Genomic DNA, 27,322 nt, shown 5'->3' on the forward strand with positions numbered 1-27,322 from the left:
GTTAGAAGCCAGAGATTCACATTCACAAATATTTTTGTGAGCCAACTTATTGAGCACTAAATTGGGACTCAAGTTAAATTTACTTCCATTAAATTTGAGGCACAGGCCTGGCACAGTGGCTCATCCCTGTAATCCCAGCGCTTTGGGAGGCCGAGAAGGGCAGATCATTTGGGGTCAGGAGTTTGAGACCAGCCTGGCCAACATAGTGAAACCCTGCCTCTACTAAAAATACAAAAAAAATTAGCTGGGCGTGGTGGCGCGCGCTTGTAATCCCAGCTCCTCTGGAGGCTGAGGCAGGAGAATCGCTTGAACCCGGAGGCGGAGGTTGCAGTGAGCCAAGATCAAGCCACTGCACTCCAGCCTGGCTGACACAGCGAGACTCCGTCTCAAAAACAAAAACAAAATGAGGCGCAAACGGGAGGTGAGGTAGTGAAGTTCGCGAGTGCAGACACGCTCAAGGGACTCATTAAATGTCATTTCATTTAAAAAATGAAATTGAGCATATGTGCAAGCAAGGTTCACACCCCATTTAATCTTCACACCACCACGGGGTAGTCACTATTATCCCCATTTTACAAGATTAAAACACTGACGCTGGGAGATTGACAGGGTTACCCCAAATCACATGGAGGAGCTGGGCGTCCCCCCACCTCCTCTGCTCAAGTCTCCCTGTCCCCAAGAGGTGCGGACGGAGGCAACAGCCCCTTGGCCCATAGGTGGAGCAATTGACAAAGGCTTCGCCCGTCGCCGGAACTGCGAGCTCTCAGCGGGAGCCGAGACGGTGCAGGGCCCAAGAAGCGCCTTCTTTCCCAGCCTGCGCCCCGATGCTGCGCGTCCTGTGCCTCCTGCGCCCCTGGAGGCCCCTTCGGGCCCGCGGCTGCGCTTCCGACGGTGCGGCCGGGGGCTCCGAGATCCAAGTGCGCGCCCTGGCGGGTCCGGACCAAGGTAAATGCGCCGTCCCGGGGCGCGCCCATGACGCGACTGGAACGAGGCCGGCCCCGAGGCAGCCGGGGGCGGGCAGGCGGGCTGCTCAGTGCGTTGAAGGATTCCTTCTCCGGTCCCTCCATCCCAGTTCTAGGCGCCCCAAGCCGCTCCAGGCCCGAGAGGTGGGCGGCCGCCTTAGGGGCTCCGGACTGTAGCTGGGGGCGGGAGGCCTCTGGCAACTTCGGTCTCCTCAAAGGCCCTTTGGGGTCTTCCGACTGCGTGGAAGGGGAGCGGGGTCCGCACAGATAGGACTGGGCCCAGCGGCCCCCAGGCCAGGAGCTGTCAAGTGCGCGTCCCCCTCCCCCGCCAAGGGTCCTGGCCCGGTTCGGGGGTGGAAGCAGCGGAGCCAATCCCGGGAGGCGTGCGGCGACAGCTGGGAGCCCAGTGCGGCAGCGGGGCGGAGTGAGGAGGGTGCTTCTCCAGCTGCGCCCCTGCCCTGGGCCTCTAGCGAACTTTTGCGTCATCTGGCTCCAGGGAAAAGTTTGCTGCTTCTCCGTCTTTTGGCCAAGATCCAGAGTAGTATGGGGAGGGGGCGGTCAAAGTTCGCGGGTCACTGGCAGAAAACGCCTCCGATAGCCTGTTGCGTTTTTGTTGTTTGGACTTGTGGAGCATTCAGTGATGCTGAAAACGCTCCTCATTTGCTTCTCCTGTCTTGGGTCTCCTCCCCCGATCTCATCCCCTGTTCCCTGCGTTTGATACACAGATGGCATTGTACTGTACATTTCGTTGTATTGCTTCCTTTTTACTGGCTTAACACCAAGTTTGAAGGGGGGCTTTGCCATAAAATCCAGTTCCTTGCCCCCTGCTGTTGCCCACTGTTCCCAAGTGTGCATCTACCACCTTCAGTGGACATGGACAGGCCACCTAGTGTCCCACTTGATGAGAATTTCCTTGACCAGGTGGGATTGCTGAACCTTATACTCCCAATCTCATGCTTAGTTCACTACCCAACTGGCAACAGCTCTTAAAACAGTCAAGATTAGGCCGGGTGCAGTGGCTCACGCCTGTAATCCCAGCACTTTGGGAGGCCGAGGCGAGTGGAACCTGAGGTCAGGAGATCGAGACCATCCTGGCTAACATGGTGCAACCCCGCCTCTACTAAAAATACAAAAAATTAGCGGGGCGAGGTGGCGGGCGCCTGTAGTCCCAGCTACTCAGGAGGCTGAGGCAGGAGAATGGTGTGAACACGGGAGGCGGAGCTTGCAGTGAGTGGAGATTGCGCCACTGCACTCCAGCCTGGGTGACAGAGTGAGAATCCGTCTCAAAAAAAAAAAAAAAAAGACAGTCAAGATTATTCTCCGCACTTACAGATTAAAAAACTGAGACACAGAAGGTTAAGTTATTTGAATCAGGTCTGATTTCAAAGCCTGTGTTCTCAACCATTAGGTAATCACTGGCTCTTCTAGTAATTCGGTGACTCAAAATACAGACTTGTACATCTGTAAATACAAAAGTATCATGGGTTAAAGACCTTTAGGCTCACTTGCAAATGTCGGGAATCATTTTATCCAAAACAGAATGACAGGGATCAGCAGATTAAGCCTCTGCCCCTGCCAGAGAGCACAAAGGGCAGGAAAAGTCAGTGAGAGAAGGAGAGACAGAAACCAAGATGACAGTGCGGAGGAGGCATGGGGACGAGATCACACACGGAGCCCTCCCAGGGAATGAGTTGGGGTCATTTGATGTTCACATTAGAAGCTGCGGGTTCTGCCTTCCATTGGGGCTGATGGCACCAGAGTACTGTTACATTTTACCTGCTGCCCTTGAACTTGAGGTTGGGTGGTGTACCACTCTTCACTGTTCTTTATTTAGTGGCTTTATTTCTCATACAGTCATGTATTGCTTAACAACGGGGCTCCATTCTGAGAAATGCATCATTAGGTGATGTGGTCATTGTGGGAGCATCACAGAGTGTACCTACACAATCCTAGATGGGATAGCCTACTGCACACTGAGGCTACGTGGCGTATAGCCTGTTGCTCCTAGAATACAAACCTGGACAGCATGGGACTGGGCTGAATACTGTAGGCAGCTGTAACACAATGGTAAGTATTTGTGTATCTGAACATAGAAAAGGCACAGTAAAAATACAGTCGAAAAGATTATTTAAATAGTACACCTGTATTGGGCAGTTACCATAAATGGAGCTTGCAGGACTGGAACTGCAGGACTGGGTGAGTCGGTGAGTGAATGTGAAGGCCTAGGACAGCAGGGACTGGTTTGGCACCAGGGACTGTTTTCATGGAAAACACACGGACTTGCAGGGGTACAGATGGTTTGGGGATGAAACTGTTCCACCTCAGATCATCAGGCATTAGATTCTCATAAGGAGCGTGCAACAACCTAGATACCTCACATGCGCAGTTCACAATAGGGTTCATACTCCTATGAGACTCTGATGCCACCACTGATCTGATAGGAGGTGGAACTCAGGCGGTAATTCAAGCCATGGGGAGCTGCTGTAAATACAGATGAAGCTGCTCACCTTCTGTTGTGTGGCCCAGTTCCTAGCAGGCCACAGACTGGGATGGGTCCACAGCCCTGGGGGTTGGGGACACCTGGCCTAGGACATTACTGTATACTACTGTAAACTCTATAACACTGTACACCTAGGCTACAGTAAATTTACTTTACAAATGTTTCTTTCTTCAATAATAAATTAACCTTAGCTTACTCTGTTTTTACTTTATAAACTTAATATTTTTCAACTTTTCGACTCTTTTGTAGTAACATTTTGCTTAAAACGCACATTGTACAGTTGTACAAAAAAAAATTTTCTTTCTTTAGATCCTTATTTTATAAGCTTTTTAAAGTTTTAATTCTTAAACTTTTTTTTGTTAAAAACAAAAACACAAGCACACACACAAGCCTAGGCCTATCACTGTCTTCCGCCTCCACATCTTGTCCCACTGGAAGGTCTTCAGGGGCGATAACAAGCATGGAGCTCTCATCTCCTATGATAATAATCGGGAACACCTACTGAAGGACCTGCCTGAGGCTGTGTTACACTGAACTTTTTTTTTTTTTTTAAATAAGTAGGAGTACACTCAGCCAGGCCTGGTACAGTGGCTCACTTGGCTCACTCTTGTAATCCCAGCACTTTGAGAGGGTAAGTAAGGCGGGCAGATTGCTTGAGCCCAGGAGTTTGAGGAAACATGGTGAAGCCCCTTCTCTACAAAAAATACAAAAATTATCCAGGCATGGTTGTGCATACCTGTAGCCCCTACTACTCAGGAGGCTGAGGTGGGAGGATGGCTTGAGCCGGGGAGGTCAAGGATTCCTGATATTTGCAAGTGAGCCCAAATTGACCCATGAGTGAGCCATGATCATGTTACTGCTCTCCAGCCTGGGCAACAGAGTAAGACCCTGTCTCAAAAAAATTAAAAATAGAAAGTAGGAGTACATTCTAAAATAATGGTAAAAAATAATATTGTAACTATATAAACCCAAAACATAGTCATTTATTATTATTATCAAGTATTATGATCTGGGCCTAATTGTATGTGCTGTGCTTTTGTACAACTGGTAACGCAGGCTAGTTTACATCAGCCTCACCACCAGCATTTGAGTGTTGCATTGCGCTATGATGCTACAGTGGCACTAGGCAATAGGAATTGTTCAGCTCCGTTATAATCTGATGGGACTTATATGTCTTATACGTGGTCTGTAGCTGACCAACTAAAATATGCTGTGCATGACTGTAATTAATGGCTCCCCTTCAACTCCTTGGCTGGGCACTCAAGGTTTCTCCACCACAAGCTGACCTTTCCATCCTCCCGCCTCTACCCATGGGCTCATTTGAAGGTGTGTTACCTCTGTGTTTTGCTCTAGCTGTGCCCTGACTTGGCTCCTCTCCCTTCTTTTCTGCCTGTGGAAATCTTTTTGGAACTCCCTGCTCTGCTGCCCTCTCCCTGACACTGTCCTTTTATGCTTTGTGTTTCTGAACTTGTCTCCCTCCTAGGCTGTTGGCTCTTTGAGAGTGAGGATTGCCAGCTGGGTCCAGCTGTTATTTGAGCAAATCCTCTTTGTTTCCAGACGTCAGTTTCCCCTTCTGTATAGTAAAGTGTTAGTTGTTAAACCAGTTGTTCTCCATACTACCCTCCAGTGGTTTCCTTTTTTTCTCTTTTTTTTTCCTTTGAGATGGTCTCGTTCTGTTGCCCAGGCCGGAGTGCAGTGGCGTGATCTCGGCCCACTGCAGCCTCCGCCTCCTGGGTTCAAGCGATTCTCGTGCCCCAGCCTCCCAAGTACCTAGGATTATAGGGATGTGCCACCATGCCTGGCTAATTTTTGTCTTTTTAGTAAAGATGGGGTTTCACCATGTTTGTCAGACTGGTCTTAAACTCCTGACCTCAGGTGATCCACCCTCCTCAGCCTCCCAAAGTGTTGGGATTACAGGCATGAGCCACCGCGCCCAACCCTTCCAGTGGTTTCTGTTGACTCCTACCCACACCACCTAGCCTGTGACCCAAGCCATCTGGACAGAAGTGATCCTAGGTCAGCTGCTCAGTGTTATGGTAGGTTCGGTAAGAGTGGGAAGGGTGCATCATAGCCCCATCCCCGCTACTGGGGCCAGAAGGGCAATGTTCCCAGCAGCGGGGCTAGACTAAGAACACAGGGACCTTGGCTGACTCCTCTCCATTTCTCCAGGACCTGGCATGTGGTAGTGCAAATTGAATGTTGCACAACTGAATGTTGGCAGCCAAAGACACCCTGCCTGGCTCCTGGGGGGCTCCCAGCTTAAAGTTCAGACACTGTATTAGGTCCGAGACTTGCCCTAGTATCTGGGCGTTTTACACAAACTCTGGCTAGATACTTATGTGCATTATCTCTTTTAATCCTAACAATAACCTTTTTATTATTTCTCTTACAGATCAGGAAATTGAAGTCCAGAAGGGTGAAGTGGTTTGCCCAAGGCCATGGGGCGGGGGTGTGGCTGACTTGTGGCTTGAGCTGAGGGCTGTAAGATTTGGCAGTCAGTATTGCGAGAGGGAGATGTAGGTGGAGACAGGAGATGAAGCTGAAAGATAAGAGTCAGCCAGAGAGAATGGAAGGAAAGAACAGGAAAGCAGAGAGAGGAGTGTCTGCCAGTCCCAGGACACCACGCCTTTATCAGCTTTCTATTACTACCTAACAAATGATCACAAACTTTGTTGCTCAAAGTCACACACACACTTAGCATTTTGTAGTTTCTGTATGTCAGAAGTCCAGGCACAACTTAGCAGAGTTCTCTGCTTCAGGTCTTGCCAGGCGGGGCTGCAGTCCGGAGTTGGCCAGGCTTGATGGGAAAGAGCTGCTTCCAAGGTCCTCAGGTTGCTGAGAGCTGAATTCACCTCCTGGGGTTGTTGGACTGAAGTCCTATTTTCTTGCTGATTGTTGGCCGGGGGCCACCCTCAGCTCCTAGAGGTTGCTGGCAGTCCTTTGCTACTTGACGCTCTCCTTAGGCCCATGAGTTTCTCTAATAAGACAGAGCCTTTTATATACTATAACCGAATTACTGAAGTCACCTCACCTTTGCCAGATAACTTAACCTAACCTCGGGAGTGACCTTGTATAACCTTTGCTGTATACTATTGCTTAGAAGCAATTCACAGGTCCCACCCACATGCAAGGGAGGAGATTATTCGGGATGTAAACACGAGGGCCACTCTGGGGATCTTGGATCTAGACTGTTCTGAAGTTTGTGGGGGTCAGGGTCCTTGACTCCTCCAGATCTGGCATCTCTGTATCCACTGCAGTCTTTTCTCCAGAGTTGCCCCATTTTCTCTCCTGGAGCCCTGGAGCTGGAAGTGACCGGATGGCCATCTGCACACCTCTCTGGAGCCTCCAGACCTGCTGGGCTCTAAGAGCTCTTTGCAGGTTTCTGAGGAGGCTAAGGAAGTCCAGTTTGCCTGAATGTTACAGTTCTGCCCCTAGCCATAGTTCTGTAATTCCTGGCTGAAAACCCTGTCCCTCGACAGCCCTGAAGCTTTCACTGGCCCTTCTGTGTCTCCAATCAGCTTCCACTGAGAATGCCTACTTCATAAACACTGCTTGTTCACAGACAAAGCCGAGGACCCTGGGAGATAATAATAAGGGGTCTTTGAAGGCCAAAGGATTGGGGCCAGAGTGGGTGCAAGAGCCAGATTGTGGGGGCCTTGTGGTCGATATTAAGAAGTTGAACTTTATTTTGAGGAAAAGAAGGGGAAAGGGGAGGGACGTGGTCAGATTGGGGTAAGAAAGATGACTGTGACCCAAGTGTGGGAACGAATGTGTGTTTTGGGAGGCAGCAAGACTGAGGACTCGAGAGTCAGGTGGGTGATCCGAGGGATGCAGGAAAGCGCCTGTGCCAGGTTAATGGCTGTGAGAAGCAGTGTGAGCCGAGAGGCCTGAGATCTCTTCAAGAGGTTGGATTAGCAGGCCTCAGTGACTGAGTGCATTTTGTAGGTGAGGGAAGAGCAAGGTGACAGGATCAACTTCTGGGTTGATAGCAAGGTCATTGGCTCACCAATGGAGCAGGACATATCAGTTGAGATATCAAGTAGGCATTTGGCTATTCAGGCCTAGGGTGCAGAGGAGAGCTGTGGGCTCCTGGGCACACATGGGAGCCCTGGATGTACAGGAGGCAGGCCTGTGTGAGCTGTGGAAGGGAGGTCCCTCCTGCCTCTCCTGCCTCAGCTTATCCTGCTCTTCCTCCGCCTGAACTCCTCCAGTTCTGGAAGGCACCCTGCAGTCCCACACCTGGGCCCTCTTCTCTGCCGCTCCCTCTGCCTGCAACAGGCTCCTCTCCTGGACTGCCCCCTTCCCTGCACCTTGCCAATATGCATGCACACACACAGGCACTCGTGCACACACTCACATATGCACACATGCATGCACACTTACATGCACACATGCACTCTTACATCTTTTGCCTGGCCAGTTCCTACTCTCCTGTCAGCTCTCAGCTTAAAGGCCATTTCATCCTCTGAGAACTCATTGCTGACCTTCTATACTAGGGCTCCCCTCTGCCCACTGGATGCCCCTTACTTGTTTGTCCTTTTTCTCCAAGTTCTCCTCACAAATAGTAATTGTTTAATGTCTGTCTTCCCCCCAGGCTGTAAGTTCCATGAGGACAGGCCCTGAGTCTGTCCTGGTCTCTGGAATCATGGTGTCCAGTAGAGGCCAGCACATGGCAAATATATAAATGTACAAATGAGCGAATGAAGAGAATCTGATTGGCCTTAAGGAACTTAGGCAATTAAAATAATTGGGCAGAAGACAAGCAGTGAAGGAGTGCAGAGGCATCACCTGAAAGGTAGAAGGAAGGAAAATGGGGGCCTGCCAAAGCCAAGGCAGGTATGTGTCATTATGCATCTGTCCAAACCCACAGAGTGTACACCGCCAAGAGCGAACCCCAGTGTACACTAGGGCCCCCAGGTGGTGACAGTGCATCCATGTAGGTTCGTCAGTTGCAACACATGTGCCTCTGGTGGGGGATGGGGATTGCAGAAGGGGCTGTGCCTGTCTAGGGACAGGGAGAATATATGTGCACTGTATTGAACTGTATTTTCCACTCCATTTTGCTGTGACCCTAAAACTGCTCTAAGAAAATAATCTATTTATAAATAAATATTATTCTAAGAAGCCAAGGCAGAAAATGATCAAGCGGAGTGTGTTACTGTCAGCAGAGGTTTTTGCCACTGCGAGGTTGAGGCAAGGAGAGAAACGTGTCCCTTGGTTAGTGATGTGGCTATATTCATCACTTTAATGAGAATAATGTCTGCTGAGTGATGGTGCTGGAACCTAGGCTGGAGAAGGTTTGAGTGAATGGAAGGTAAGAAAGTGACTAAATGAGTATAGAAAACTACCAAGAAGCTTGGCTGTTGCTGGTGAAGGTACATTACACAGGTGGGGCCAGGGTTACTGTCTTGTCAAACAGGACAGAACACCAAGCCTCTGTATTTAGTTGCTAACTTCTTATAACAGAGGATCATATTGATCTGTCCCCATGACTGTGCGGTTAGCAAAACCCAGGCTTTGAGAAACCCTATAGGTGAAATGCACCAGGCTCCTCCACGGATAATCTCTGAGGGAAAGACAGGGTCGTGGGGAGCACGTCAGGATTGTAACAGGACTTAAAAGACACATGGCAATTTTAGAAATTAGCAAATCTAAACTATGATACCTAAGGATGCACACCTGGGTGATAAAATTATAAAGAAATGGCCAAGCCTGGTGGCTCACGCCTGTAATCCCAGCACTTTGGGAGACCGAGGTGGGTGAATCACCTGAGGTCAGGAGTTCGAGACCAGCCTGACCAACATGGAGAAACCCCGTCTCTACTAAAAATGCAAAATTAGTCGGGCGTGGTGGCACATGCCTGTAATCCCAGCTACTCCGGAGGCTGAGGCAGGAGAATGACTTGAACCCAGGAGGCGGAGGTTGTGGTGAGCCAGGGCAACAAGAGCGAAACTCTGTCTCAGAAAAAAACATTATAAAGAAATATACAGAGGTGATTACTGTAAGTCAAAGGGTTACTTATTCAGGGGGAAGGAGGGAGCTATGATTGAATCAGGGTGTGTGGTGAGGTTCCTGAGGTGGCCAGCACAGTTCTATTTCTTGATTTGGGTGGTGGTTTTAAGAGTATTGGCCTTATAACTCCTCAAACTCTAGAGGAAGAAGTCTGCTGTGAAGAAAAGATTAAGGCCGCGCGGTAGCTCACACCTGTAATCCCAGCACTTTGGGAGGCCGAGGCAGGCAGATTACTTGAGCTCAAGAGTTTGAGACCAGGCTGGGCGAGATGGCGAAAACTCGTCTCTACAAAAAAAACCCACAAAAATTAGCCAGGGGTAGTGGCGCATGCTTATAGTCCCAGCTATTTCGGGGATTGAGGGAAGAGAATTGCTTGAGCCCAGGAGGTTGAGGCTGCAGTGAGCCATGTTAACACCACCGTACTCCAGCCTGGGTGACAGAGTTGAGACCCAGTCTAAAAAGAAAAAACGAAAAACTCTCCCCCCAAAAAAAGAAAAAAGAAAAGATTAATATGGAGGGAGGGAGTCGTAAAATTAAAGAAGGTGCATGGGTGCAGGTATGCTTGTGTGTGTGTCTGTCTAACAACGGCAGAAGCAGGCGAGGGCTACTGTGGTGGTCATTCTTCCCCTCCCCATTTTGCTCCACGGTTTACAAGCCCTTCCACTTTCTCTCTGAGGCAGAAAGAGCAAGGGGTTTTCCCTCCATTTTATGGTTGGGAAAATTGAGGCCTGCCTGAGTGTGACTTGTGCCAAGTCACTCTGGTCATCTAGGGCAGAGGCTGCCCAGAGCCCAGGCCTCCTGCCTCCAGTCCCCAGCCCACAGCCCAGGATTAGGCAGAGCCAGCTACTAGCCCATGGCTGCCCTGACTCCTTACAGGGATCACTGAGATTCTGATGAACAGACCTCGTGCCCGCAATGCCTTGGGGAACGTCTTCGTCAGTGAGGTAAGAAAGGGTGGGCGCCAGGGTGGGCTGGGGATGGGCTGGGGATGGGCTGGGAGGATCTAACTGGGTGTCCTCTGTAGCTGCTGGAAACTCTGGCCCAGCTGCGGGAGGACCGGCAAGTGCGTGTCCTGCTCTTCAGAAGTGGAGTGAAGGGTGTGTTCTGTGCGGGTAGGTTCTCTCTCCTGCCCCCATCTGGGCTCCGCGCGGTGCCCACCAGCCTCCAGGGGTTGGGGGACGCCTTAGATCAGCTCCGGTATGGGACTCATTGTGGCCATTTGACAGATGTGAATGCAGACTCGGGGAGGAAAATTCCCTTGCCTAGGATCACATAGCTAGTAAGAGGTAGAATAGACTTTAGTTGGAACTTGGCCCCTCTAACCCTTAGATCCTAGTTATTTCGGCTATGCCATGCTTTGTTCTGACCCTTCACGGGGGAAATAAGAAAATGGAGTCCAAGACAGCTGCAGTGGCTCACGTCTGTAATCCCAGCACTGTGGGAGGATGAGGCGGGTGGATCACTTGAGGCCCGAGTTAGAGACCAGCCTGGCCAACATGGTGAAACCCCTTCTCTACTAAAAAATACAAAAATTAGCTGGGTATGGTGGCAGGCACCTGTAGTCCCAGCTACTCAGGAGGCTGAGGCAGGAGAATCACTTGAACCTGGGAGGCAGAGGTTGCAGTGAGCCGAGATCACACCACTGCACTCCAGCCTGGGGGAAAAAAAAGAGAGACAGAAAATGGAGCCCAAAGATGCTCATAAGGTCAGTGGCCAAGATGGAACTCTATGCCCCTTTGCCTACCAATAGGATCTTATTCCCTGTCACCAAAGCCTTCCACTGTCCCTGTGTTGTTTGGTCCTCACAACTGGGCGAGCACCATGAACTTCCATTTTAGAGATTGGAGGAAAAATGCATACCAGGCCCACAAGAAGCAAGTCAGCTGCCAGTAGAGCTGAGCTGAGAACAAACTCTGGAGGGTGGCTGGGGAGGGGCCGACAGGGGCCACTGTGGATCAGGAGGGGACTGTGGAGGGATGGGAAAGGGGTAGCATGATGCTCAGGAGATTTCAAGGGGAGGTGGCTCAGCCCTTAGGTCTGAGCTGTCAGGGTCAGGGTGCCCAGCCTGGGGTCTGTACTGACAAGTGCACAGACCAGTGGGCTTGACCCAGCTGCTCTGCCTGAGGTCTTTACCCTACCCTGGCCTCTTCCTTCGGCTCCATCTCTGACCTCTGTGAAGGTCACGTCACACCTGCTCTCCCCCATTAGCTTCGCTCATCACTCTCCCAGCTAAGCACAGAGAAGGAAGGGGCTGCATGAGGGTCAGGTCTGCCTCAACTAGCTCTAGAATTCCTGGGCTAGTTCCTGCCCCTCTCTGAGCCTCAGTTTCCCCATCTCTCACAGAAGGGCTGGAACTGATCAAAGACTTCCAAAGGCTCTCCCAGCTCTGACTTCCTGTAGCCTAGGACTGGAAGAGTCTATTTACCCCCTACTCCTGCTCACCCCTGCATCTGGCCTTGGAGCACCTCACCACGGTCACTCTTCCCTCCAAGGCGCTTGCCCACCTGCATGCCGCCACGTCCTGTGCCCGCTTCTGTAAGAAATTGTGGTGAAATATAAATAACACAAAATTGACCATTTTAACTGTTTTTAAGTGTACAATTCAGAGTGGCATTAAGTACATTCACAATATTGTGCAATGTCACCGCTATCCACTCCCAGAAGTTCTTTATCATACCAAACAAACTCAGCCTGCAGACAGTGACTCCTTCCCCCTTCCCCTCCAGCCCAGGTAACCTCTGTGGGACTTAGTCTCTATGAATTTATCTATTCTAAATACCTCATACCAGTAGAATCATATCGTATTTGTTTTTTGGTGTCTGGCTTATTTTACTTAACACGTCCTCAAGGTTCCTCCAAGTTGTGGCTAATGTCAGAACTCCATTCCTTTTTATGGAGTAACATTCTATTGTAATGAGTAGCATTCTATTGTGTATATATCACATTTTGTTTACCCAATCATCTGCTGATAGATACTTGGGTTGTTTTCACCTTTGGCCACCACGAAGAATGTCCCCAAGAACATTGGTGTACAAGTACCATCAGCCCTCCGCATCTGTGGGTTCCGCACCCACAGACTCAGCCAACCTCAGATTGAAGATGTTAATAACAAAAATAACAATGCAACAATAAAAATAATACAGATAAAAACAACACAGTACAACAGTTTACATAGTATTTACATTGTATTAGGTATTAAAAGTAATCTAGAGATGATTTAGAGCAAGCTTGTCCAACCCTTGGCCTCTGGGCCACATGTGGCCCAAGATGGCCTTTAATGTGGCCCAACACAAATTTGTAAACTTTCGCCGGGCGCGGTGGCTCACGCCTGTAATCCCAGCACTTTGGGAGGCTGAGGCGGGCGGATCACGAGGTCAGGAGATCGAGACCATCCTGGCTAACACAGTGAAACCCCATCTCTACTAAAAATACAAAAAATTAGCCGGGCGTGGTGGTGCGCGCCTGTAGTCCCAGCTACTCGGGAGGCTGAGGCAGGAGAATGGCGTGAACCCGGGAGGCGGAGCTTGCAGTGAGCTGAGATCGCGCCACTGCACTCCAGCCTGGGCGACAAAGCGAGACTCCATCTCAAAAAAAAAAAAAAAAAAAAAAAAAAAAATTGTAAACTTTCTTAAGATATGAGTTTTTTTGGTGTGTTTTTTTTTTGTTTTTTTTTTTTTTAGCTCATCAGTTATCGTTAGTGTATTTTATGTGTAGCCCAAGACAATTCTTGCAATGTGGCCTAGGAAAGCCAAAAGATTGAACACCCCTGGCTTAGAGTATACAGGAGGATACATGAGCATAGGTCATATTGCAAATACTACAATATTTTATACAAGGGGCTTAAGCATCTGTGGATTTTGGTATCTGAGGGAGTACCGGAACCAGTCCCCTACGGATAAGGAGAGACTGTATCTGTTTGAGTCCTTGCTTTCAACTCTTTTGGGTATATACTTAGGACTAGAATTGTGTGGTAATTCTGTTTAACTTTTTGGAACTGGTTTCCACAGAAGCTGCATGGGTTTACACTCCCACCAGCAATGCACCAGGGTTCCATGTCTCCACATCCATGCCAACTTTTTGTTTGTTTTGAAAGCCATTCTAATAGATGTGAGGTAATATCTCATTGTGGTTTTAGTTTGCATTTTTCTAATGACGATGATATTGAGCAACTTTTCAAGTGCTTATTGACCATCTGTATATCTCCTCTGGAGAAATGTCTATTCAAGTCCTTTTTCCTTTTTTTTTTTTTTTTTTTTGAGACTGTTGCCCAGGCTGGAGCGCAGTGGCATGATCTTGGCTCACTACAACCTCTGCCTCCCAGGCTCACGCGATTCTCCTGCCTCAGCCTCAGCCTCCCTAGTAGCTGGGATTACAGGTGCCCACCACCACACCTGGCTAATTTTTGTATTTTTAGTAGAGACACAGTTTCACCATGTTGGCCAGGCTGGTCTCGAACTCATGATCTCAGGTAATGTGCCCACCTCGGCCTCCCAAAGTGCTGGGATTACAGGTGTGAGCCACTGTGCCTGGCCCTTTGCCCATTTTTGAATTGGATTGTTTTGTTGTTGAGTTGGAGGTGTTCTTTATATATCCTAGATATTAATCCTTTATCAGATATATGATTTACACATATTTTCTTCCATTCTGTGTGTTGTCTTTTCTTTTTTATTTTTTGAGACGGAGTCTCTCTCATCACCCAGGCTGGAGTGCAGTTGGCGCGATCTTGGCTAACTGCAGCCTTCACCTCCTGGGTTCAAGTGATTCTCCTGACTGCCACCTGAGGAGCTGGGATTATAGGTGTCTGCCACCATGTCCGGCTGATTTTTGTATTTTTAGTGGAGACAGGGTTTCACCATGTTGGTCTTGAACTACTGACCTCAGGTGATGTACCTGCCTTGGCCTCCCAAAGTGCTAAGATTGCAAGCATGAGCCACTGCACCCAGCCATTTCTGTGGGTTGTCTTTGTATTCTGTTGATAGTGTCCTCTGATGCACAGAAGGTTTCTGTTTTGATGGAGTTCAGTTCACCTTTCTGCTGTCACACCCTCGTTTGATGCTGCTCTTTTCTCTTGACTTCCTTGCCCGGGTTCCTGGTGTTTCTCCTTCCTCGCTGGCTGCCTGTCCTCAGGTCTTCTTTGCTGGATCCTTTAACCGCCTGGGATTCCGTAAAGTGCCATTTTCCTGAGGGCTGGTACCAACCCCTTGCCATCTGCAGGTGCAGACCTGAAGGAGCGGGAACAGATGAGTGAAGCAGAGGTGGGGGTGTTTGTCCAGCGACTCCGGGGCCTGATGAATGACATCGGTGAGGATCTGGGTGTGGGGTGGAGGAGGGGGTTTGGGGGTCCCTGCCGATGACAGCCCCACCACCCCCACCAGCATCTAAGGAGAGTCTTCTTTCTGTTGGGAGTTCTGTGGGAAGACAGATGCCTCTCCCAGGGGGTTGGGGGAGGATGACAGAGGACAGTTCTCCCAGAGAAGGAGCTCTGGCTCTTCAGCTTTTGTGTCTACCCTCAGGGTTCAAGCCTGGCCATTCCAAAGCAAGTCAGTTTCCCCAAACATGCTTTCAGACTTTGACAACTGCTGTTCCCTTTGCCTGGGATATCCCTTCTTGGTTACTTGAACTTTTACCATCCTTCAAGCCCCCCAGTATATCCTACTCCAGGAAGCCTTCCCAACCCACCCTCCGAGCTTCCTTTTATTGGAGCACTGATGATCCTGGGTCACTAATGCCTGATACACTTTGTCTTCCCCATGAGACTGAGCCCCATGGGAACAAGGGCTATGTCTGATTCATTCTGTGTTCCCAGTTCCTAGCACCCAGCACAGGGCTTGGCACACAGAAAGGCAGGTCCCAGGGAGGCCAGCAGATTAGGCCTACACAGGGATCATCCAGCCCATCCTCCCATTCCTGTTCCCTGGCTGATTCCATAACTTTCCCTAAAGGGAAAATTGGCTTCTAAGATAACCTGGCTGCGGGAAGCAGAGGTTGCAGTGAGCTGAGATTGTGCCACTGCACTCCAGCCTGGGTGACAACAGCAAGACTCCATCTCAAAAAAAAAAAAGAGGCCGGGCACAGTGGCTCACTCCTGTAATCCCAGCACTTTGGGAGGCCGAGGCTGGCGGATCACGAGGTCAGGAGTTTAAGACCAGCCTGGCCAACATGATGAAACCCCATCTCTACTAAAAACAAACAAACAAACAAACAAACAAAATTAGCCGGGTGTGGTGGCACATGTCTGTAATCCCAGCTACTCAGGAGACTGAGGCAGGAGAATCACTTGAACCTGGGAGGCAGAGGTTGCAGTGAGCCAAGATCGCACTACTGCACTCCAGCCTAGGTGACAGAGCAAGACTCCGTACCAAAAAAAAAATTAAACAAATAAATAATAAGATAATCTGGCTGAGGTTCCATGTAATGTCCCCAGACCTGGGTCCACTGAGGCCTCTGTCCCAACCAGCTTTCCCTTCCCCAGCCTTGAGTCTCTATCCTGGTCCCACCAGGGCCTCGCAGGCTGAGCCCTTCTTCCTCTCCACAGCAGCCTTCCCTGCACCCACCATTGCGGCTATGGATGGGTTTGCCTTGGGCGGAGGCCTGGAGCTTGCCCTGGCCTGTGACCTCCGAGTGGCAGGTACTGGGCTAGGACTGGGGGCAGAGGGTGGGGCTAGGGAGTTGGGGGTGAGTGAAACAGGGTGAGTCTGGGCACTCTGCAGTCAGCCACTGTTCTTGGCTTCAAACCAAAAGCAAAACTAAGGCAAGGCAGGGCACAGAGGGTGCTCAGGCAGAAGCTACTTCCCCTCCTGGTACAGCCACTAACTGCTGTAGTATCTGTGACCTGTCAGAACCTGCTTCCTTCATTTTGGGAATATTTGACCAACCTCAGAGCAATTGCTCTTAGGAGCCAAGGAGGTCAAAGATCAATGTCCAATCTTCCCATTCTGTCCAAGTCAGACTTATCTGCCATGTTTCAGAAACAGGTGAGCCCCAGGGATAGTTTGTCAATGGCTGAGTTCATCACAAAGGTGCCTGGGCAGGAATACTGGCACCAGCCAAATTTGCATTACTTGTTCTGAGCAATTGAGCTTTGTTTGAAGAGTGGGAGGGGACAAAGAAGATAACTGGATCATTTTTTCAGGTGACTGACCTGGTGATTAGGAGCAGCCTTCTTGGATGCAGTTAGGCAAAGTCTGAATGTCCTCTCTTCTTCCCCCACCTGCTCTCTCCTGCCACCCCAGGAGACATGTAAAAGTGTGTAACTCCAAGCATGAAAGTCGCTTCTGTCTACACAATGCAGATCAAAGAGAAGGAACTAACCAGGTGTCCAGGCACCAAAATACCAGGCTGGTCTAGCCCAAGTCTGCTTCTCACATGCCCATGTTCAGGCGACTGACTCACATGGTTTGGGGAAGACTAAGAGGGAGTCCATGTAAAACCCACTCCCTTCTGCCCACGTTCACATGGCCCATGCTGAGGGAATTCGGAAAAGGAGACAGACCTGGGGGCGTGTGTCAGTCAAGGCAAGTTTCTTGAAGGAAGGAAGCAGAACTCAGGAGGACACAGACTGGAACAGTCAGGGCAATTTCAGGCTGTGACAAAGCTGGGAGAGACAACCGTAGCAGGAGCAGGAGTCACTGACACTCTAGGTCAGGCCAGGGCTAAGCCAGAGAACCTATTAATAGTAATCCACAAATTGGTATGGGGCACTCCTGGGAACTCTGCTCCCAGGGTCATACCTTGCATGATCTTTAGCAGCTCTCTGAAGCAGACAGAAGAGGGCCAGCCATCTTTCTTCCACCTTTGAGGCTTGGGAAGGGTGAGAGACTTGCTGGTGACACAACTCCACCAAAGGGGTGTGGTGAGATAAGGGCCTGGGCTCCTGACTTCTGGGCTAGGGCTCTTCCAAAGGCATAGTCTGGAGAGTCCTGGCTGTGGCCAGACCATGGGGGAAGTGGCTAGAGGGGCGAGTAGAGAGCAGAGGCAGGTGCGGTCCCAGGGATTAGCACTGAGGGACCGGATGGGGGAGGGACGCCTCACTCTGTTCTATCTGAGCAGCTTCCTCGGCCATCATGGGACTGATTGAGACCACGCGAGGGCTCCTCCCGGGGGCAGGTAATTGGAACTACGGCACCTGCCCAAATCCACCCCATCAGGGTCCTTCGTTGCTTTCCTTTTCTGCCCTCTGTTCCGGGCTCTGCCCTCCTATCTGAACTCTGCTCCTCTGAGAAGTCTTGGCTGAGTCCCAGCCTGGGCCTTCTCTGGGTTCCCACTTCCCATGCTGATTCACACCCTGCCCCCTCCATCCTGGCAGGAGGGACTCAGAGGCTGCCACGCTGTCTGGGGGTGGCCCTGGCGAAGGAGCTCATCTTCACGGGCCGACGACTTAGTGGAACAGAGGCCCACGCACTGGGGCTGGTGAATCACGCTGTGGCCCAGAACGAGGAGGGTGACGCCGCCTACCACCGGGCACGAGCACTGGCCCAGGAGATCCTGCCCCAGGTGTAGTGACAGCTCGGCACTGCAGGGAGGGCCGGAGTCATGGGGGAGGCAAGTGTCGGGCAGGATGCCCCTTGGGCTGTACTTCCATTCACCCCGAGACATATGATTAGCCTTCTTCGGAGTTTAACGATCCAGTAAACACAAGTCAAATTTTAATTCTGATGGAATTCCAAAGGACTGGAACCAAATGGGCTTGAAAGCCCTCCGAATGTAACACTGTCCAGTAGACCATTCTGAGATGAGATAAATGGTCTATACTTGTGCTTATCCAGTATGGGAGCCACTAGTCAAATGATTTAAATTAGAGAAAATGAGTGTAGTTCCTCATTCACACTAGCCACATTTCAAATGCTAATAGCCACATGTGGCTTGTGGCTACTATACTGTATAGCACAGCCTTAAACCCCAAAGACTGAAAAGCAAGATTCTAAATGGATGCAGAACTTCCAGCCCATATTTCCTACCATACTGCCTGCTGGAGATATTCTTGAAATACAACATGCAGGACATGTATTAAGCTTTTTTTTTTTTTTTTTTTTTTTTGAAGAGATAGGGTCTCATTCTGTCATCCAGGCTGGAGTGCAGAGGTGCAATCATGGCTCACTGCAGTTTTAAACTCCTGGGCTCAAGTGATCCTCCCGCCTCAGCCTCCCAAAGTGTTAGAATTACAAGCATGAACCACCATGCCTGGCCAGGACTCATTTTTTAGCCAGATGTGGTAGTTCGAGCCTGTAAGACCAGTTATTTGGGAAAAAGCATTGCTTGAACCCATGAATTTAAAGCTGCTACCGCAGCTTTGTGTAAGCTGGTCACACCACTGCATTTCCAGCCTGGCCAACAAAGCAAAATCCCATTGCTAAAAACAAACAAAAAGCAAAAAAAACCCCACCAAAAACATACCTTCATTAAAGAAATCCTCAAATAGCATGGGAGGGGGTGAGGGATAAAAGACTACACATTGGGTACAGTGTACCAAAATCTTAGAAATACCACTAAAGAACTTATCCATGTAACCAAAAGCCACCGGTTCCCTAAAATCTATTGAAATAAAAGAAAAAAATAAAAAATCCTCAAATAATAACCTCTCAGCATGGTACCCCAAAAAGGTACCATGCTCACTAGGGAGCAGGTTAGGCTCTGCCCAGGCACAACCCTACCAGCTGAGGGCCCAAGGCCCTCAGCAGGGATATCTGGGATCTGGCTGTCTGGGGTCTCCAAGGCCCTGCAAGGGTCTGCTGGCTTCTCCCAACTCTAAGGGGACCCAGGATAGAGGGGGTTGAGTAGAGGAAATCCCAAATTTCCATAAAGATTAAAAGTGGCTGAAATGGAGCTAGGTTAGACTAATTTATAATAAATTTGTCTTAGCCTACAATGCTAGGTGCCTTAATACAGTGTCTCAACTCAGAATAATCCAGTTGAGCTGATTATCCCCATTTTATTTGTGAGAAAACCCATAAAAGTTCAGTGACTTGCTCATCAAGGTCACAAAGAGTGATTGCAGTATTAGAAAAAAACAGCACTGGTATTTTGGCATTTATTTTGCATAATATAGAATGCAATATAAAAAAGGTTATTTTAAGAGAGTAAGCTGGGTGTGGTAGCTCACACCTGTAATCCCAGCACTTTGGGAGGCTGAGGCAGGTGGATCACCTGAGGTCAGGAGTTCGAGACCAGCCTGGTCAACATGGTGAAACCCCGTCTCTACTAAAAATACAAAAATTAGCCTGGCATGGTGGCATGTGCCTGTAGTCCCAGCTATTTGGGAGGCTGAGACAGGAGAATCACTTGAACTCAGGAGGCGGAGGTTACAGTGAGCCGAGATCGTGCCACTGCACCCTAGCCTGGGTGACACAGTGAGACTCTGTCTCAGAATAAAAAAAAAAAAAAAGTAAAATATGTACAAAATTTTAAAAACTGAAACTAAATATTTAATGCATTTCAAATGTAAACATTTACAAACATATCACAAAACAAAGTTAACCATACATCATTTTAATATTGACGTATATTGAATTAATCATACAAAAGTAACCATTTTGGCTTGGCATGGTGGCTCAAGCCTATAGTCCCAGCACTTTGGGAGGCTGAGGCGGGAGGATTGCTTGAGACCGGGGGTTCTAGACCAGCCTGGGCAACATAGTGAGACCTCATTTGTATTAAAAAAGAAAAGAAGCCGGGCACAGTGGCTCATTGCTGTAATCCCAGCACTTTAGGAGGTCAAGACAGGTGGGTCACTTGATGCCAGGAGTTTGAGACCAGCCTGGCCAACATGGCAAAACCCCGTCTTTACTAACATTATAAAATTTAGCTGGGCATGGTGGCTCATGCCTGTAATTACAGCTACTCAGGAGGCTGAGGCATGAGAATCACTTGAGTCTGGCAGGTGAAGGTTGCAGTGAGCCGAGATTGTACCACTGCACTCCAGCCCAATTGATAGAGCAAGATTCTGTTAATAAAATAAAATAGTATAATTTTGAACAAAAATCCTTTCTTTCCTGTCTCTTAAATGTAAATAATCCTAATACTTCTTAAAATAGATCTTCTTTAATTTGGGGGTCAGGGACTATAGCTTTTTGAAAGCATTTGTTTTGTCTTTTTTATTTTTTTAAGTTTCATCATATATAAATGAAGAGTCTGATGCTGTTGCCTAGACAGTATTAATGCTGTCAGGTTTCTATTACACTTGGTTAGAAAGTCTCTAACTAATACAGAACTCTGGGTCACTCAAGGGAGTGGCTGATTGCAGCTTTCACACCTAGACCTGTAGACTATAGGGTTTGTCTTTTTGCATTAACTAAATAACAATCACAAAACAATTCAGATTTCCAAATATACTGAAATAATGGTACTATATAATTACTGATATTTTCAGTACTTAAAAGTAGCTTTGTATACCAAAACACCAGTCTACCAAAAACAAGTCCTGGCGTGAGTAATCCCACAGTTGAGACCTTCTGGGTCAACCTGAAAAATGAAACTTCAACTTCCACCTATGTTACTGGGTGCTCAGAATAAAGGTTTCCAGATAGGTGGGAGCCAGGGATAGTGTAGATGGCCACCATCTAGTGGACAAATCACTCTGATAGGGTAGCAAATGGTTCCAGAGTTTTCTCAGTCCAGAAAAAAACTGTCAATATCCTCAGTTTGCATCAGATTTCTTTCTTAAATAGTAAATACACATTACACTTTGAGAAATGGATTCGGCTGTGTTTTTTAATTTTCTTTTTAGAGACAGGATCTTGCTCTGTTGCCCAGGCTGGAATGCAGTGGCACGATCATAGCTCACTGCAGCCTTGAAGCCCTGGGCTCGAGCCATCCTTCCACCTCAGCCTCTGAATAGCTGGGACTACAGGTGCAAGCTACTGACTTGGCTAGAATTTGGCTGTTTTCGCTCACAAACATATGTACATACAATTTTTAACTTTCTTTAATTAAAGGGTACTTTTTTTTTTTTTTTTTGCCCAGGCTGGAGGACAGTGGGATGATCACAGCTCACTGGAGCACTGACCTCCCAGGATCAAGTGATCCTTCCACCTAAGCCTCCTGAGTAGCTGAGACTACAGGTGCAAGTCACCACGCCCAGCTAATTTTTTATTTTTTGTAGAGATGGGATCTCACGGTAATGCCCAGGCTGGTCTCAAACTCTTTGGGCTCAAGCAATCCTCTGCCTCAGCCTCTCAAAGCGCTGTGATTACAGGCGTGAGCCACAGCATCTGGCTAAGATTACTTTATTGGGTAGTTACCTAAATAATCATCCATATGGCAAGCAAATCTAAAAGAACAGAGGAGTAAGAAGGGCATAAGGTAAAAATCAAAGGCAAGATGACCAGCTAGTCCTGGTTTACCTGTGGCTATCCCAGTTTTAAAAGTGGAAGTCCCACATCCCAGTAACCCTTCGGTCACAAGCAAACCCAAACAGCCCTTCATTCCCCAATCCCTCTCTCCCCCCAGATCATCACTATTAAGCTTCCATACTCTTCCAGAAATTTCCATTGCATATGGAAGGACGTGTATTATGCACATATGCTTACATATTTAAATAAATTCCTTTTAATGACTTAGAGGACAAGAAATATCTTTCGAGGCTAATCTGGTTCTAACAAATTTTAAATATGCATAGTAAAGAATTCACACATGGAAGAATAGAAAACAAAACCTTCATTTTATATAACAAAACATTTATAAACCTTCATTTATAAAACGAAACAAAGGTTTTGTTCTCTATTCTTCCCTACCCTTTTTTAGGGTTCATTTAACCAGTACCCCAACACTAAACCTTTCTGTTGTTCCTATCTTTTTGCTACCACAAGACAGGTGGAGTTAATAGAAAAATGCCTACAGGAGCCACAGCTCTTGAGAGAGCATGCACACCAGCATTTTTCCAGTTTTTGCCAAATTGCTCTCCTGAGGCATACTCTTTTACTTTTCTATCAACAATGTATGTAAATACTGGTTTCCCCAGTCTCGGCAGTAGTAGGCCTGTTGATATTTTAGGATTTGCTGGTCTGAGGTGAAAGGGCACACTACCTCACTGTTTTGCCTTTCAAGCATGTAGCTGCTGGACATCCTTCATGTTCATATTTCTTTTCCGGTGAAGGACCTTTACATACGCTTTTGTAAATGGTTTAAAAGTTACTTTATACTAACATGTTTGTAAATCAAGGACATTCATCTGTCATAAGCATTATAATTCTTTTTCCCAGTGTTTTTTTTTTTTTTTCCTCGAGACAGAGTCTCACTCTGTCACCCATGCTGAAGTGCAGTGGCCTGATCTCAGCTCACTGCAGCCTCTGCCTCCCGGGTTTAAGCATCCCGCCTCAGCCTCCCATATAGCTGGGATTACAGGGGCCCACCACTATACCCGGCTAATTGTTGTATTTTTATTAGAGATGGGGTTTCACCATGTTGGCCAGGCTGGTCTCAAACTTCTGACCTCAAGTGATCCACCCGCCTTGGCCTCCGAAAGTGTTGGGATTACAGGCGTGAGCCACCGCACCCAGCCGTTTTCCCAGTTTTTTACTTTTTTGTCTTTTATTCACGGTGTTTTTCCCAATTGGAAGTTCTTCATTTTTATGTAGCTAGCTTTTTCATTTATAGTTTTTATGCTAATATACTTTAAAAATCGACTTTTCCTGAGCAAGTTTTAAACACTTCAAATAATATGATGTAGGGAGTAATTCTTCCTTGCCTGGAAGTGGGGCTGAGACTGGAGTGCTAGGGCTGGTGTGGAACCAAGGCCAGTGACAAAGCAGACACTGTTGCTTCTCTATGGCTGTAAAAAAATGCACCCACCCCCACCCCCGCACCGCCCCGCAGACCAGGATTTCAACTCAGCCCGGTCAACTGGAAAGCCCAAGCTCCTAACCCTGATTTTGTTTCACTCTGCTGGCGTAAAACCTGCTTACCACAGAGGCTGGCATTTGCTGAAATGAGGTTGAGGAAGTGGGAAAGCTGGCTGGGAGTCCAATCCAAATCTCACCAATGACTGGGTAAACACAGCCAAGTGCTTCACTTCCCTGCACTGCAATCTCCCAGCTGTAAAATGGGTGTCAGTGATGACACCAGCTGGAAGTGTGGGTAGCACCATTAGATGAGTCCGTGGGGAGGAAAGCACTTTGTAAACTAGTTATGTTGTGCATGTTGGAAGGACACTTGAAACCCAGGTGTTCAGGGTCAGAGGCTGGCTTATTTCATGATAGAAAAAGAACCTCAGCTAACAGGTTATAGGACTAACGCTAAAGAAACTACGTGTCAGTAGAATGGCTGGAACTAGACCCAGACATCTGCCTCCCTCCTTCAAAACAAAGCTGTGCACCTCAGACCTGCAACTATCAGCCTTGAGCCCCTCCTCAACCAAGACTTTGCTTTTTCCCAGGCCCCCATTGCTGTGCGGCTGGGCAAAATAGCCATTGACCGAGGAATGGAGGTGAGAGCGTTTTGGGTTGGGACTTGGGGCCACTGAAGTTGGTCATGGCTGGGATGCAGTGCTTTCAGAGCTCAGACAGACTGACAGCACAGCTGGAAAGAACTCAGGAAGTGGACTCTTCTAACAGACTTTGACCTCGCTCTCTACCCCAGTTTAACCATCTGCAAACTGGAAGTTTGGCCAGATGATATTATTGTTTACATTCTATCCTCATCTTTCTCCCTTGGAGAGAGGAGGAGATTGAGGTTCAGAAGGGGTAAATGACTTGCCCAAGGTCTCAGAGGAAGTAAGTAGGAAGAACCCGAGTCCGTGTGGCTCCCAGTCCATGTGGCAAGGTTTGTGCTGGCAGTCAGTAATGTGGCCTCAGGGCAGGGCTTGGGGTGATGCCTTGGGTGTGGCTGATCCATCTGCCCACCTCAACTCACCCATCCATTCACTCATCACATACTGAATCCAGACCAAAGCTGGCAATTGGGATACAGATAGATGAGTTAAACATGGTCACTGCCCCCAAGATGGGAGGGGGCAGCTACAGACACAAATCTAGATAATGGCACCATGCTGACACCCCAGAGAGGTTAGAGCTTTGTGGTCCATTATGATAGCCACGTGTGGCTTTTAAATTAAAAGTAAAATGCTCAATTTCTCCTTCCCACTAATCACAGTTCAAGTGCTTGACAGCCACGTGTGGCTAGTGGCTACCATACTGGGCAGTGCTGGGTTAAAGAATGTTTTCTACAGTTGGACTGTGGGAAGGATAAGAATTCCAGAGGAAAAGTATGAGCAAAGGCACAGAGGAGGATAAGCAAGCAGCTCGACCAGATGAGAGTGAGGGAAGAGGACTGTGTGCAAGTTCGAAGCACTGGCACTGGGCTGTCTGGGTTCAAAGACCTGCTCTTCCACATACTGTTGTGAACTTTAACAAACTATTTCACCTTTCTATGCCTCAGGTTTCTCAGCTGTAGAACAGGGACACTAACCCTTGCTGTGAAAATTAAGTTCACGCACACGGTACTTCTCTTAGAACGAGGCTTTTAAGTGCCAGTCGGTGAGCCCTAGAGGCTGGAGCAATTGCCAGGGGCGAGGTCATAAAGGTCCAGGAATTAACAGGGGTGACAGGAAGCTGGTGAGGCAGCCAGATGGGAAGGAGGAACACTGAACTCCTCTGGCAAAATGTGTCAGTCTGTCTGGTTTCTCCCAGCACTGTTTTGTCATAGTTATGGTGTTCCTTCTCTAGGAAGGGAATTCCTTCTCATAGCTATCTCTGCTCACACAGATGTCTGTAGGTAACAGGGTGGGCTGGCTTCCAGTGTGGGTGCAGATGGACGAGGTCAGACCAATCCAGGGAGCACTTCTTTCTTGCAGGTGGACATTGCATCTGGGATGGCCATTGAAGGGATGTGCTATGCCCAGGTATGTAGCCCATGCCTGCTTGTTAACATAGGCTGGGCCAGGCTGGAGGGACTTTGTATAAAACATGACCAATTTAGAAGGCTCCTCTCAACACAGTCTGACCGCATCCATCCTCCCGCATAAGTCACCAGAGTGGCTTGAGGAGAGCCACAGTGCTTCTCTCTGGGACTTTTCCCTCAACCATCTAATGTATTGGGGTACATCCTGCCCACTTAATGCCGAGAATCACAGAACACAGGTCCTTAAGAGGAAGAAGCACTTCTTTTGCCTCTGTATCAGTTGCCACTGTAAAGGCCAGGCTGGAGTTGGGAGGTCAAGGGCTTGGTTGTAGCCTGCAGGCTGTGTTCAATGTAAGGGTGTACACTTGGGACTGACCTCTTAAATCTCTTACTCATGAGTGAGTAAAAAATGCTAATCTCCAGGTTAACAGATATCCAAAATACTCCTAAGGGGTGCTGGGACTTGGAGAAACTAGTGTGAACCTGGATTCAAAGCCAGATTTCTTACTGCAAAGAATTTTTCTTCTCTACTGAGCAGCCTCATGTCAGACACTGCAGAAGGCAGTGAGCTCTCTGGAGGCATGAAAGCATGAAAGCAGTGTGCAAGGGGAGGCTAACGCCGATGGGGCGCAGAGATACAAAGGCTGGCCTGTCTTCCCCAGGAGACAAAGCAGCCACGGAGGCTTACACCTTTGCATGCCTCAAGACCAGAGTCCAGAGACAATGGAAACACTTGGACCCTGGCTTTGTCATGGGCTGGACAAGCTTAAGCAACTCTTTCTGGGCTTCCGGCCCTGCTCCCCCAAAACTAATATTTTGTACCTTGTTGCAGAACATTCCAACCCGGGACCGGCTAGAGGGCATGGCAGCCTTCAGGGAGAAGCGGCCCCCCAAATTTGTTGGTGAATGACCCCCATTTTAACCTTCAGCTTGGGAGATGCATGCCCTGAAGAGCAGGATCCAGAAGGAAGATTTGTGGCCGGACTGCCTTCATTATTTCACCTCTCCAGGCTTCCGTTTCTTCACAAGGATGATGATGGAGATAAAATGACTGGCGTGATGCCTAGAACCAAGGTGCTGATCCTACCACCTACTGCTGCCTTCCTTAGCTTCACCCTGGCTAGAAATAATCACGAGGGTTGGGTTTGCTTTGGAAAATGCCTGTCTCTCTACTTGAATGATAAAGAATTAAATTAGATCTCTCTGAGTCTTGGTCTCATTGGCTCTCAGCCCCTGACCTCTCTCAGTTATCAGGCACTCACTCACTAGAGCTGTACCTTAAAGATTTTAAGGTACCCCTAGTTTCTTCCTGTAGACAACAGAGGTAATAAATAAACTCTGACATTGGTTGAACATGTGTCAGGAGTCAAACTGCAGATCCCAGTCTCTGCCAGTTACTTGCTGTATAACCTCGGACAAATTGTTTAAACGCTCTGGGCCTCAGCTTCCTCACCCACAAAACAAAACTTGTGAAGATTTAGCAAAATAAAAACACTTCATAGTCAATAAATACATTTTAATTGTTAACTTACAGTGTTTTTGTGAGAACCAAATGAAATCATCACTGTGAAACCCTTTGTAAACTATAGGGCGGCAGAAAAATCTTTTTATTTTTTGAGACAGGGTCTCACTCTGCCACCCAGGCTCCAGGCTGGAGTGCCGTGGTGTGATCTCAGCTCACTGAAGCCTCCACTTCCCAGGCTCAAGTGATCCTCCCACCTCAGCCTCTGGAGTAGCTGGGACTATAGGCGTATACCACCATGCCCAGCTAATTTTTGTATTTTTTGTAGAGACGGGATTTCGCCATGTCCCCAGGCTGGTCTTGAACTACTAGGCTCAAGCAATTCACCCACCTAGGCCTCCAAAAGTGCTGGGATTACAGGTGTGTGCCACTACACCTAGCCTCCAGGAGACTCTTTCATAGCAGTTAGGAGCACTGAGAAGAAGGGGGCAACTAACTCTAATGGAAAGAAGGGAGGATCAGGAAATGGGCAAGTAACACTGGAATTGAAGCCTG

General features: G+C 48.4%; 1 protein-coding gene across 4 annotated transcripts; it reads left to right on the top strand.

Annotated features, from left to right (window-relative positions):
- Positions 1-420: 420 nt before the first annotated feature.
- On the top strand, positions 421-26,503 carry ECHDC2 (enoyl-CoA hydratase domain containing 2). 4 transcript variants are annotated; one of them, XM_007978728.3, is made up of 10 exons: positions 423-945; positions 10,351-10,418; positions 10,499-10,586; positions 14,689-14,775; positions 16,013-16,102; positions 17,524-17,580; positions 17,780-17,967; positions 23,843-23,893; positions 25,259-25,306; positions 26,138-26,503. In XM_007978728.3, the coding sequence occupies exons 1-10, from the start codon at positions 825-827 to the stop codon at positions 26,213-26,215; spliced, it is 876 nt and encodes a 291-aa protein (XP_007976919.2). In that variant the 5' UTR covers positions 423-824; the 3' UTR covers positions 26,216-26,503. The 4 variants fall into 4 exon arrangements, with proteins under 4 accessions (XP_007976920.2, XP_007976919.2, XP_007976922.2 ...); XM_007978726.3 differs by having other exon boundaries at positions 488-945; positions 16,010-16,102; XM_007978729.3 differs by lacking the exon at positions 23,843-23,893 and having other exon boundaries at positions 421-945; positions 16,010-16,102.
- The last annotated feature ends 819 nt before the right edge of the window (positions 26,504-27,322 follow it).

The sequence above is a fragment of the Chlorocebus sabaeus genome, chromosome 20, assembly GCF_047675955.1.
Source record: "Chlorocebus sabaeus isolate Y175 chromosome 20, mChlSab1.0.hap1, whole genome shotgun sequence".
Classification (NCBI taxonomy): domain Eukaryota; kingdom Metazoa; phylum Chordata; class Mammalia; order Primates; family Cercopithecidae; genus Chlorocebus; species Chlorocebus sabaeus.